The sequence below is a fragment of the Triticum urartu genome, chromosome 7A (assembly GCF_056163025.1).
Source record: "Triticum urartu cultivar PI428250 chromosome 7A, HENAU_Tu73, whole genome shotgun sequence".
NCBI classification, from domain to species: Eukaryota; Viridiplantae; Streptophyta; class Magnoliopsida; order Poales; family Poaceae; genus Triticum; species Triticum urartu.
This window is the reverse complement of record NC_141879.1, coordinates 475,185,130-475,198,314: the sequence shown is the minus strand read 5'-3', so window position 1 is coordinate 475,198,314 and position 13,185 is coordinate 475,185,130. Positions and strand designations below refer to the sequence as shown.

General features: G+C 43.9%; 1 protein-coding gene and 1 pseudogene across 1 annotated transcript; one reads left to right on the top strand and one right to left on the bottom strand.

Annotated features, from left to right (window-relative positions):
- Window positions 1-244: 244 nt before the first annotated feature.
- LOC147960023 (uncharacterized) lies at window positions 245-3,005 on the bottom strand. Its single transcript, XM_087533095.1, has 6 exons — window positions 2,048-3,005; window positions 1,882-1,980; window positions 1,711-1,788; window positions 1,361-1,617; window positions 1,020-1,271; window positions 245-253 (listed from the first exon to the last, which is right to left on the bottom strand). Exons 1-6 carry the CDS (start codon window positions 3,003-3,005, stop codon window positions 245-247), a joined length of 1,653 nt encoding a protein of 550 aa, XP_087389221.1.
- Window positions 3,006-5,392: 2,387 nt separating this feature from the next.
- On the top strand, window positions 5,393-6,827 carry LOC147960022 (putative pectinesterase 14 pseudogene; annotated as a pseudogene).
- Window positions 6,828-13,185: the final 6,358 nt, after the last annotated feature.

Sequence of the window (13,185 nt, the reverse complement as noted above, 5' to 3'; positions counted from 1 at the left end):
GAAGTGGCACCTCGGACATGACTTAGGAGCACACGCAAGTAGTAACTCTCTCCTTCAGCAGGGTGTGCATGCACAAGTCTTCCAATCTGTGATCTTTTATTTCTTCTATTCTGCCACTTCTTATTTCCAGGTATCCATCTATAATGTTCTGGAAACTCTCTGTACAACCATTTTCGTGCTGTTGGAAACTTCCGGTTCATTTCAAAGTATTCTGTAAGCATGGACTTGGAAGAAGATGGTCGAGCTACAACATCTGCAAGATTTTCACATGCTTTAAATGCAACTGTATGCATATTTGGCAAATGAAGCTGGAGTTGTAGCACAGATGGACTGACACCAAACATTTTAAAACCAAAAATCCTGTAAATAGCCTCTGGAGGAGATACATAGCGTGCATCCCTATATTGTCGGATTTCATTGATGATTCCACCATCATTGATGATTTCCTGCTCGAATGCAAAGGATGTACGATTATGCCCTTTGTAGATGTACTTGAACAAGTACTTGACTGCCTTGATGCTCGAGCATGCTTCGACATTAATGTGGCAGTTGTATCGCATAAGTAGTGAAGGGTTGTAAGGGACCACCCACCTATTGTCCAAATCTGCTCCTCTGATCCTAATTCGACGCCCATCGTCCCTCCGCCTATAGATGGGATATGAGTCTTTCCCTTGTTGTGTGGCATCACAAAAATCTCGCGGGTAATGAAACCGACATTGCCCATCAATCATGCAAGGGCAACTTTTTTTCAACTCGCCACATGGTCCATGCAGCATGTGTTTGACGACCAGATCATGTAGAACAGGGTGTTTTTCTTTGTCCGGTATCTCTGCACATATCACTCGATCATAGTCATCTGGTGTCGCTAACTTGCTTTTTGACTTCATGATTAGAAGTATATGCTCATGAGGGAGACCTCGCTTCTGAAACTCAGTTACATGTACATAGGCTGCGACTTCTCCGAAATGCTTACCCTTAGTTAGTAAGTCCATCATATCTCGCTGTTTAGCCTTGTATACTCTTGCCACCAGGTCTGGACGGTCCTGCGGCAGTTGTCCAGGCAACAGTTTCTCGGTTATCTCCTCCCAATAGGGGTTGCAAGTCATCGTGATAAAATAATCCGGTTTACCCCACCGCTGCACTATTGCCATAGCATCCAAGAACCTCCGCTGCATGTCGCGATCACCACCAGGAAATGTACGTGGAAGCACAATTCTTTTGCCAATTCGATCTCCGCGTGACTCGCCGACAACGACGGTGTCAACAAGACCCTATAATAGCATAGAACGTTATAGAAACTCATGGAACAAACCTAATGTCATTGCATTATGATGTATTAGAATAAACACAAGCACACTACCTGGTACAGGTCAGCGCGTATAACCTTCTGATTTTCCGGCTTTGAGTACCAATCAAGCCGCATCGTCTCAATCTTGATATACATGTCAACAGCCCACTGTTGGAAAAGGCGCCCCCCGAACAAGACGATGTTAAAAAGCTTCCTCCTGACTTGCAGCTTGAAACAGTAGTATTCCCTTGCGCTAACAAATTTTCTGGATTGTGTTGCATTGACCTCATTGTCACCAAAATTGTCATCTGGGTTATCCTCATTGTCATCTACAAGATTGAGAACATCAATATCAATATGGTGGGTGGACCTGTAATGATCGACAAAATAATATTTGAAGAATAAGGAATGATGATTAATACCCGAAGGTAAATTAGTGCCATGGGCTTCATGCGGTGTAAAATTCCCATCTTGTTCTCTTTCTCTAATGAAGTTCCCATCTGATAGATATGACAGATGTAGATGAAAACACAAGTTTTGACCAAGCCCCTGAAAAATAGAAAGTATATAAATTATATGGTATTACATCATACCAGTATATAATTCAGGGGCTTGGTTTCCTTGTGGTGCAGGATTATCGGCTTCATGCGCTGCAAAATTACCATCTTCTCTTTCTCTAATCAAGTCTTCAACTGATACATAAAAGCTCTCATCATCATTCATAAAGCATAAATTTAAATATAACAGTGAACATCATACCTATGTGCAAATCAGATGCTTGGTTTCCTTGGAGTGCAGACATATGTACTGAATTTTGGGCCGTGTCATCTAGGGCTCGAATATATGGCATGCAACGATTCCAGCCAGTCTCTCCACGTGGGAAGAATAGTGGATATGACAATGGGTCATAGCACCCATAGTATGCTCTAATATACAGGGTCCATTTTTCTTTTTTTCCATGCACAACAACACTCCTGTCAAAGCAATTATGTGGGTCACTCCCTTCAACCCATATGGCTGCCACTTGGGAACTCGTTGGGGTATTGTACCTTCGTTGATCCAACTTGATATCCGTGTTTAGCGAGATTCTATACTCATGTAGATTCGGAACAGACCCAAGGCTCTTAAAAACTTGCGCATAAGGGTTACGCTGTAGTATTCTCAGAATCTGCCGTATGAGGTCTATATTAAGATCTGGAGACCTATTAGCCCTGTGAACCAAGTTTTGATCTGTATCATAAATATAGAGTTGCAAATGCCGAGGGCCATTATCAGCCGGCACCAGATTGTCAAGAGCGTGGTACAGCCCACCACACGCACGAAATGTATATATGCCAGTTCCTGCCGCAGTGCTTACTCGTCGATCTAGGGTGACGCCTAGACTTGTGAATGAGAAGTGCGAGTTGAAATACCGTATATGTTCTCTGAAATACTTAGCGTCCTCATCATCTTGACTTGTAAACAACCATTTCAACTCTTCTGGAACATCTGGAGTAAACAAATCGACTTTTCCTTTTCTGCAACAAAATGCTGGCCCCTCGAATGGAAACCGCAACGCCCCACAGTGGCGACAGTCCGCAACCTTTCTTAGGACATGGTACTTTGTAGGTAGGTTTCGGTATATGAAGTCATCAGTATTTGCTACGGGTACTGCTCGTGTAGCATGGTGTCCAATTTGGTACGATTCAAAAGCAACATCTAGCACAGGACAGCACATGTATTATCAAAGAACACTAATAATATGTGCATTTTAGATTTCTAAATATGAAAATACGCTGAGCACATACCCTGATCCATAAAAATTCTAGCTTCTTCATCAGGCTCATGGTATGCAGCTTCTCCGTTATGCAATGGCTCCAAACAGTCTAGTAGGGAATATATTGGTCATACAGAAATGATTCTAAATTAAGTACGATGGCCTTTTATGTGTGTAACCTGGACTACTAGTCCGCCGTTGGATTGCTGCAACCTGGACCGTGTGATTTGAGTGGTGGGCCTAGATAGTTAGCAGTTTGCATGTTGCACTAATTGGGATTTGCTACCTGTCAAGTACTCCCTAGAAATCTCGCCAGACCAGTTAAAAAAAACGTGCTAGACCTACATCACTTTAGCAGTATCCTCCTCCTTACTGCTTCATCTGTACGCACTTTGAAAGTGTTGTTGGGCAGTTTTTTGTGACTGGGAAGCACGTACTATGATATATGAAAACACATTCTAGCACTTGAGACTTTGCTATTACTGGTGGTTTTGAAGAAATTTAATTGAGACTTTGCTTCCAAAGAATTCGGTATTTGCGTCCAAAGAAATGGGAATTTGCTTCCAAAAAGTTGGTATTTGCTTCCAGAGAATTCGGTATTTGCGTCCAAAGAAATGGGTATTTGCTTCCAAAAAGTTGGTATTTGCTTCCAAAGAATTTCGAACTTGCATCTAAAAAAATGAGGATTGTTCCCATATACAACAAAAATAATGCATGTGACCAGGGTTTGTATCGTCTGGGCACAATGCAGACGCCATGCTTCCAAGGATATATATTTTGCTTCAAAATCATTATGATACTATTTTCATACATCAGAGAATTACTTCCATACAAACTTATATTTGTTTCAAACAAACAGGGAATATATATAATTTAAACATCGGGATAGTTTTCCACAATTGTGAACATCTGTCTTAGTTAAACGGAGAATTTGCTTCCATGGTGATCATGAAGCACTGCACCATCTACCACAGTAACACGATCTGCAAGCATACGTGCGAAGACGTTGTCAACGGCACCGTGGCCTTGCAGAAAGACGTGTTGAATCTTACGAGCTTCTTCTGTGCTTCCTGCAATTCAAGACATAATTATGCGACAGACTTAGCAAAATTTGATGAACAAATCCTAGAGAGATGGAGAAGAACTCTACAATGCTTCAAATAAGGGAAATGTCCCAACGAAAAAAGACAATACAAGCTATGCCTCATACATTCATTCGTGGTGAAATAATGATACGTACAATGCAGTTTCAAACTAGTGCATCAATCGGGACTACATGTGCTTACCATCGTCGCCTACCTGTACATGTGACGCTGAGATGCAACGTCACCTGGTAATCCACACTACTCCTGTCTCCTGCATGGCGTGAGAGATCCTATCCCAGCTGGCCTCGTTTCCAAACCAAGAAGGCGCTCAGGCGAAGTGGATCAAAGGCTAAAACTGCAGGTGAAACAGGGCCTAATCCTGGCGGAATTAAGCACGGTGGCGAGGGAGGTTACGAGCTCGTCGGCGGGCAGGTGGTGGGTCAGTCCACGCGCGGTCGACGGAGAAGTTGGCGCGACGATGAGGTGCGACGGAGGCCGCAGAGGTGTGGGTCAGAAACTCGTGCTGGGCGAGAGATGAGAGGCAACGAAGGGCATGGCGAGCTCGGCAATGTGCACGAGATGGGAAGGAGAGATGGAGAGAGTTAATTGAGGGAGAGATATGGGGCATGGGCCAGAATACTGGGTGGTGAGACAGGCTTGATTTCAGGGCATCCCTCAGCCGTGAGATCAAAGGCAAATCGACGTCGTCCGACAAGTCTGGTGAGTCATTCTCATCAGACGTCTGTAGCAAAGTGTTTCCCAACCTTTTGTACGGCCAGGTTGAGCACGCAGAGGTGGTTGTAATCATTACAGCGGCAATGTAGCACTCACTCAATACTGGATGGGATGGGATCTCTTCCCTTGGTCGCCACATTACGGCTCATCTCATCATGACTAGCTTGAACCCAGCAAATTAAGCAACCATAGCTAACAACAATGTTGATACCCCCTTCTGAATTGATTATTCTATCCAATTTTCCTTCTGAATTACTATTACTGGATACTTTTCTGGTCCTTTTTACTCTGCATATAAGGATTGTCCGAAGTCAAACTTCGTAAAGTTTGACCATATTTATATGAAAAAGTATTAACATCTACAATCCAAAATTTATACAATATGAAAAGTAAAGTCATGACACATCTAATGTTGTTGATTTCACATTCTAAATCTTGATACTTTTTTTTATAAATTTGGTCAAAGTTTACGAGGTTTGACTTCAAACAAATCTTATATATGAACTAAAAAGAAGGGAGTAGCAAGTGCGTACTACGTACGTAGTAGTCATAAGAAAGAAGCAAAGCCAGATCGAGATCATGCAAGCCATGCCCTGGTGCCCATGATAATGAGGAGCCGTGCAAGCAGAAGCAGAAGCAGGGGTGGAGGAGTGAAGTACTGTGGCCTATGGGCAGCGGCCATCGCCTCTGTTCTTCTCGCCATCTTGCTTGCCTCCACCACACACCTCCCTGCTTCGCCCTCCGATCCTCTGCTACACGGCCGCCGTCGGCGGAGGCAGTGTGACGAGGAGGCCAGATGGGTGGCCGGCATCGCGTCCCAGCTCAACGCCACCCTCGTCCTGACCGTCGACCACCTCGGCTGCGGCAACTTCAGCAGCGTGCAGAAGGCGGTGGACGCGGTTCCTGACCACGGCGCGGCCGGCGGCCGGACGCTGCTGGCCGTGGGCGCCGGCATCTTCAGGGAGAAGGTGGTGGTGTGGGGCAACAAGACGGGCGTGACGCTGCACGGCCGCGGCAACCTCAACAGCACCGTGGCGTGGAACGACACCGCCGCCTCCAGCGGCGGCAGCACCCCGTCCAGTGCCACCTTCACCGTCCTCGCCGCCAGCTTCGTCGCCTACAACATCAGCTTCCAGAACACGGCGCCTCCGGCGGACCCGGGCGCCAGCGGAGGGCAGGCGGTGGCGCTGCGCGTGGCCGGCGACCAGGCGGCGTTCCACTGGTGCGGTGTGTACGGCGCGCAGGACACGCTGCTGGACGAGCAGGGGCGGCACGTCTTCCGCGGCTGCTACGTCGAGGGCTCCATCGACTTCATCTTCGGCAACGCTCGGTCCCTCTACCTCAACTGCACTATCAGCTCCGTCGCGGCGGCCACCGGCAACGGCGGCCGCGTGACGGGGAGCATCACAGCGCAGGGGCGCGGGTCAGCGTCGGAGAAAACGGGGTTCGCGTTCGTGGGGTGCAGCGTCGTGGGGACGGGGAACGTGTGGCTCGGGCGGGCGTGGGGGCCCTACGCCACGGTGGTGTTCGCGAGGACGTACCTCGCCGCCGGCGTCGTGGCGCCGGAGGGGTGGAACGACTGGAACGATCTGGCCAGGCGGCAGACGGTGTTCTTCGGGGAGTACGAGAGCACGGGGCCCGGGGCGTGCAGGGACGGGAGGGTGCCGTACGCGCGGCAGCTAGATCGCCGGCAGGCCGCGCCCTTCATGGACGTCTCCTACATCGACGGCGACCAATGGGCGGTGCCGCCACTGCCAGTAGTACTAGCGCTGCCGCGGCAGGATGGCGGAGACGATTCAGATCATGCACCACGGGGAGAAGTAATGTAGATTTAGCATCTTTTTTGCCCTTTTCGTGGGTTTGATTTCATTTTTCTGACATTATTAAGCTTTTTCTTTTCGAAATGGGACAACCACAGATCATAGGATTCCACTTCTGAAAAATGATATCCCTCCTGTTCATATTAATTGTCCCTAATTTCTTTGCGATTTTTTTTCGAACTATTCATCTTCAATCATGATAGTACTACAACCGAACAACACAAATAATAAAAGTTACATCCAGATCTACTATCTAGGCCTGAAGCAAGCCGAAGGCGTACCGCCGTCATCGCACCTCCTTATCAAAGCTGACCAAAACTTATTATAGTAGACAGTCTGTAAGTCATCGTGCCAAGGCCTCGTAAGATTAGCGCACCACAACAAAAACCGTCGCTGATGAAAAGTGGTTAGTACAATATTATACTTCAAATAAGAACATATTACACCCTTTGTCAAGCCCTTCTTCCCTTCCCCTCGGCGCCTAGGGTAAACTCTCCCCTCCAAGTTTCGTGGGTGAGCGCACAGACTCACCTCTTCTCTACCTTTCTCCGGTGGCTGGTGGCAGGGAGGAGAATACCGATGCCTTCTCTCTAGCTAGTAGTTTAGGCTAGGATTTTCTAATCCTTGCAGGTGCGGCGCTCGGGCAGATGGCAACGCTTTTTCTTCGAGTTTATATTCCGGGCTCCGATTCTTCTCAAGTTAGTTCATCTGAACGTAGCCGACGAAGCCCTGGCGTAGACTCCTTTCATCTCCTTGGGGAGCGAGGTTAGGGTTTCTCATTGTGCATGCAAAATGACAAGATTTCATATCTATTGCTTCAGATCTATATCTATAATGATTCAACCATGGTGATTGCGGCTCCATCGTGCTGGTCCTTAAGGGCACATGCACAAAGACTTTTTGAGTCATCAACAAGGTCAAGTCGACTCCAGTAGAGGAGCGGTGACAACAGCGCGTCGGCGGCTCATTCTAGCAGCTATAGTGGTCGTTCGGTGATCTAGAGACCTCACTGTAAATTTTATTATGTTTGAGATAATTTATACTTTTGATGAACTTTTATAATAGACGTGGATTTTATTTTCAAAACAATAACTATCACGCCCTTTGTCCCTCGGCGGTGTTGGTGGGGAGGCGATTTGTAACACGTAGTGCAGGGGCACTAACCCCATTTTTCTTTTGACTTTCATTTTTTGAACCAAAGTATAATTTAAATTTCGTTTGCATATTCGTGTTTCTTGTGATGAGGACTTTGAAAAAAGGCCACTTTTAAATATATTTTAAGAAGTTTGAAAAGTTCACCAAGTATCAACTACTTAAATTTAATAAGAATGAACGACAAAACCACTAAGTTTTAGAAAATAAGTCTTGCAATCGTGCAAGGAATCAAATGAGTTTGTGAGGCTAAATTTCGTTTTTTGACCCTTTTCTGAAACCTATTCGAGATTTGACCCTAGTTTGTAATTTTTTCGAGATCTGACCCTTTTGCTACCGCCAGGGACCATGGCGGTAGAGTATAACAGCCTACCGCCAAGGTCCCTGGCGGTAGGGTTGCATGCCCTACCGCCAAAAACCTCCTAAGTATTGAACACAGTGTGTGCTCGTGCCTACCGCCAAAAACCTCCTAAGTATTGAACACAGTGCGTGCTCGTGCCTACCGCCAAGCACTTTGGCGGTAGGGTTGTGCAGGCTACCGCCAGCCCGGTTGGCGGTAGCGATGTTTCCTACCGCCAAAGTCCCTGGCGGTAGGCTGTGATACGTCCCCATCGTATCTATAATTTTTGATTGTTTCATGCCAATATTCTAAAACTTTCATATACTTTTGGCAACTTTTTATACTATTTTTGGGACTAACATATTGATCCAGTGCCCAGTGCCAGTTCCTGTTTGTTGCATGTTTTTTGTTCCGCAGAATATCCATATCAAACGGGATAAAAACTGACGAAGATTTTTTTGGAATATATATGATTTTTGGAAGAAAAATCCATGCGAGACGGTGCTCGAGGTGGACACGAGGCAGGGGGGCGCGCCTGCCCCCCTGGGCGCGCCCCTGACCCTCGTGGGCCACCCGTAAGGCGGTTGATGCCCTTTTTTCGCCGCAAGAAAGCTAATATCTGGATAGAGATTGTGTTAAAATTTCAGCCCAATCGGAGTTACGGATCTTCGGAAATATAAGAAACGGTGAAAGGGAAGAATCTGGGAACGCAGAAACAGAGAGAGACAGAGAGACATATCCAATCTCGGAGGGGCTCACTCCCCTCCCATGCCACGAAGAGAATGGATCAGAGGGGAAACCCTTCTCCCATCTAGGGAGAAGGTCAAGGAAGAAGAAGAAGAAGGAGGGGGGCTCTCTCCCCCTCGCTTCCGGTGGCGCCGGAACGCCGCCGGGGGCCATCATCATCACCGCGATCTACACCAACACCTCTGCCATCTTCACCAACATCTCCATCACCTTCCCCCCTCTATCTACAGCGGTCCACTCTCCCGCAACCCGCTGTACCGTCTACTTGAACATGATGCTTTATGCTTCATAATATGATGTGTTGCCATTCTATGATGTCTGAGTAGATTTTCGTTGTCCTATCGGTGGTTGATGAATTGCTATGATTGATTTAATTTTCTTGTGGTTATGTTGATGTCCTTTGGTGCCCATCATATGATTGCGCGCGTGGATCACACCCTAGGGTTAGTTGTATGTTGATAGGACTATGTATTGGAGGGCAAGAGTGACAGAAGCTTCAACCTAGCATAGAAATTGATGCATACGGGATTGAAGGGGGACCAATATACCTTAATGCTATGGTTGGGTTTTACCTTAATGAACATTAGTAGTTGCGGATGCTTGCTAATAGTTCCAATCATAAGTGCATAGAATTCCAAGTCAGGGATGACATGCTAGCAGTGGCCTCTCCCACATAATACTTGCTATCGGTCTAGTAAAGTAGTCAATTGCTTAGGGGCAATTTCGCAACTCCTACCATCACTTTTCCACACTCGCTATATTTACTTTATTGTTTCTTTATCTAAACAGCCCCTACTTTTTATTTATGTACTCTTTATTATCTTGCAAACCTATCCAACAACACCTACAAAGTACTTCTAGTTTCATACTTGTTCTAGGTAAAGCGAACGTCAAGCGTGCGTAGAGTTGTATCGGTGGTCGATAGAACTTGAGGGAATATTTGTTCTACCTTTAGCTCCTCGTTGGGTTCGACACTCTTACTTATCGAAAACTGTTGAGATCCCATATACTTGTGGGTTATCAAGACCTTTTTCTGGCGCCGTTGCCAGGGAGCAATAGCGTGGGGTGAATATTCTTGTGTGTGCTTATTTGCTTTATCACTAAGTAATTTTTATTTGCTGTTCTTAGTTGTTTTCTATCTTTAGTTATGGGTAGGAAACGCAAAATACCAAAAAAATTAGTTGCACCTACTAAACCAATGGTTGAAGAACCACTCAAAATCTATCACACTGCTGAAGCTTATTACTTGGATTATTTTCGATCCCTATGTGCTCGTGCTGAAACCCCAACTAGCTTAGTTGAGGGCAAATCTTTAGATGAGCATGCTTGTTATGTGCGACACCGAATATCTGAAAAAGGGAAAATTTTACTGGGTTAAATTCATCGTTTGCAATGCTATGCTTGGAATTTATGCGAAATATATAATTTTACTTGTTGTTCTGAAAACCCTAAGAAACACATTCCCTAGCAATGTGAGTTTAGCGATAATGGAATCGTATCTTCGTATGCTAAGGGTGTTTATAATTACTATGATGTTCAACAAATTGAAGAATTTGTTGCTTTTAAGGGTGCTTACGAAATTGCTTCTTTAATTGAAAAGTATGATGCTACTCTTTACAAATCTGAAATTTTTGCCATACTTAAATATTGCTATGATAATTATGCTTCTAATGCCTATGTTGAACCATATATTGAGGACTACTCCGCTGTTCAAGAAGAGACTAATATTTTGCAGGAGTCTATGGAACAAGAAATTGATGAAACTGTGAGCTCATTGGATGAAAAAGATGATGAGGAGAGCGAAGAACAAAAGGAGGAAGAGCGGATTAGCTAGCCGTGCCCACCTTCTAATGAGAGTAACTCTTCAACTCATACATTGTTTAATTTCCCTTCGTGTTTACCGAAGGATAATTTCTATGATGACTATTATGATCCTTTTGATTCTCTTGAAATATCCCTTTTTGATGATGCTTGCTATGCTTGTGGCCAAGATGCCAATATGAATTATGCTTATGGAGATGAACTTGCTATAGTTCCTTATGTTAAACATGAAATTGTTGATATTGCACCCACACATGATAGTCCTATTATCTTTTTGAATTCTCCCAACTACACTATATCGGAGAAGTTTGCTCTTATTAAGGAATATATTGATGGGTTGCCTTTTACCGTTGCACATGATGATTTTGATGAATATAATATGCATGTTCTTGCTGCTCCTACTTGCAATTATTATGAGAGAGGAACTATATCTCCACCTCTCTATGTTTCCAATATGATAAAATTGCAAGAAACTGTTTATACTATGCATTGGCCTTTACTTTGTGTGCATGAATTGTTCTTTTATGACATGCCGATGCATAGGAAGAGAGTTAGACTTCGTCATTGCATGATATATGTTACCTTGTGCTCACCACTAAATTACAAATAATTTTTAATTAAAATTGGCTTTGATATACCCTGGGATCCGGGTGGATCCATTACTTGAGCACTATATGCCTAGCTTAATGGCTTTAAAGAAAGCGCTGCCAGGGAGACAACCCGGAAGTTTTAGAGAGTCATTTATTTCTGTTGAGTGATTTTATATAGTTTAAAAACAACAAAAATAAAGAGGGGAACCCAAAACTTTTTCAAAAAGGAAAGCGAAAGTGAGAAAGATAAGCATTGTTAAAGTGGGAGCTAGCCTTGAACTTTGTTCATGCTCACGGAAACTTTGTGAATCTTGATTACAGAAACTTTTCAATAAAAATAATTATCCCCTTGTACAATTCCATTGTATTATAAAAATAATGTGCCAAGGTTTGCCTTTAGGATGTTTACATTTGCTTGATGGTTTGTACGGTGCAGGACAAAAACTTTGGCTGTAGTGCACGATTTTACATTTTTTGTTGGAATGTCAAATGGTTCTGATTCTTTTTGAAATGTCTTCCTATACATTTTTTTATTTTTCCTAATTTTTGTAGAATTTTTCAAGTATCAGAAGTATGGTAAATGTTCAGATTATTACAGACTGTTCTGTTTTAGACAGATTCTGTTTTTGATGCATAGTTTGCTTGTTTTGATGAAACTATCGATTCATATCAGTGGATTAAGCCATGAGAAAGTTATATTACAGTAGACACAATGCAAAAACAAAATATGAATTGGTTTGCAACAGTACTTAGAGTAGTGATTTGCTTTATTATACTAACGGATCTTACCGAGTTTTCTGTTGAAGTTTTGTGTGGATGAAGTGTTCGATGATCGAGAAGGTCTCGATGTGAGAAGAAGGAAGAGAGGCAAGGGCTCAAGCTTGGGGATGCCCGAGGCACCCCAAGTAAATATTCAAGGAGACTCAAGCGTCTAAGCTTGGGGATGCCCTGGAAGGCATCCCCTCTTTCTTTAACAAGTATCGGTATGTTTTCGGATTCGTTTCGTTCATGCGATATGTGCAATCTTGGAGCGTCTTTTGCATTTAGTTTTCATTTTTCTTTTATGCACCATGCTGGTATGAGATAGTCCTTGGTTGATTTATAGAATGCTCTTTGCACTTCACTTATATCTTTTGAGTATGGCTTTATAGAATGCTTCATGTGCTTCACTTATATCATTTGAAGTTTGGATTGCCTGTTTCTCTTTACATAGAAAACCGTCATTTGTAGAATACTTTTTTGCTTCACTTATATTTGTTAGAGCATGGGCATATCTTTTGTAGAAAGAATTAAACTCTCTTGCTTCACTTATATCTATTTAGAGAGATGACAGGAATTGGTCATTCACATGGTTAGTAATAAAATCCTACATAAAACTTGTAGATCACTGAATATGATATGTTTGATTCCTTGCAATAGTTTTGCGATATAAAGATGATGATATTAGAGTCATGCTAGTGGGTAGTTGTGGATTGTATAAATACTTGTGTTGAGGTTTGTGATTCCCGTAGCATGCGCGTATGGTGAACCTTTATGTAACGAAGTCAGAGCATGATTTATTTATTGATTGTCTTTCTAATGAGTGGCGGTCGGGGACGAGCGATGGTCTTTTCCTACCAATCTATCCCCTAGGAGCATGCGCGTAGTACTTTGTTTCGATGAGTAATAGAATTTTGCAATAAGTATGTGAGTTCTTTATGACTAATGTTGAGTCCATGGATTATACGCACTCTCACCCTTCCACCATTTCTAGCCTCTCTAGTACCACGCAACTTTCGCCGGTACCATAAACCCACCATATACCTTCCTCAAAACAGCCACCATACCTACCTATCATGGCATTTTCGTAGC

What these genes read in the sequence shown, in the direction of transcription:
- LOC147960023 (XM_087533095.1), bottom strand. Translation starts at nt 3,005, where the DNA reads ATGTGCTGTCCTGTGCTAGATGTTGCTTTTGAATCGTACCAAATTGGA. An exon ending in AGCCCCTGAATTATATACTG is followed by an intron (nt 1,789 to 1,881) that starts GTATGATGTAAT and finishes CATATCTATCAG; the next exon opens with ATGGGAACTTCATTAGAGAA. An exon ending in TGGCACTAATTTACCTTCGG is followed by an intron (nt 1,618 to 1,710) that starts GTATTAATCATC and finishes TCAATCTTGTAG; the next exon opens with ATGACAATGAGGATAACCCA.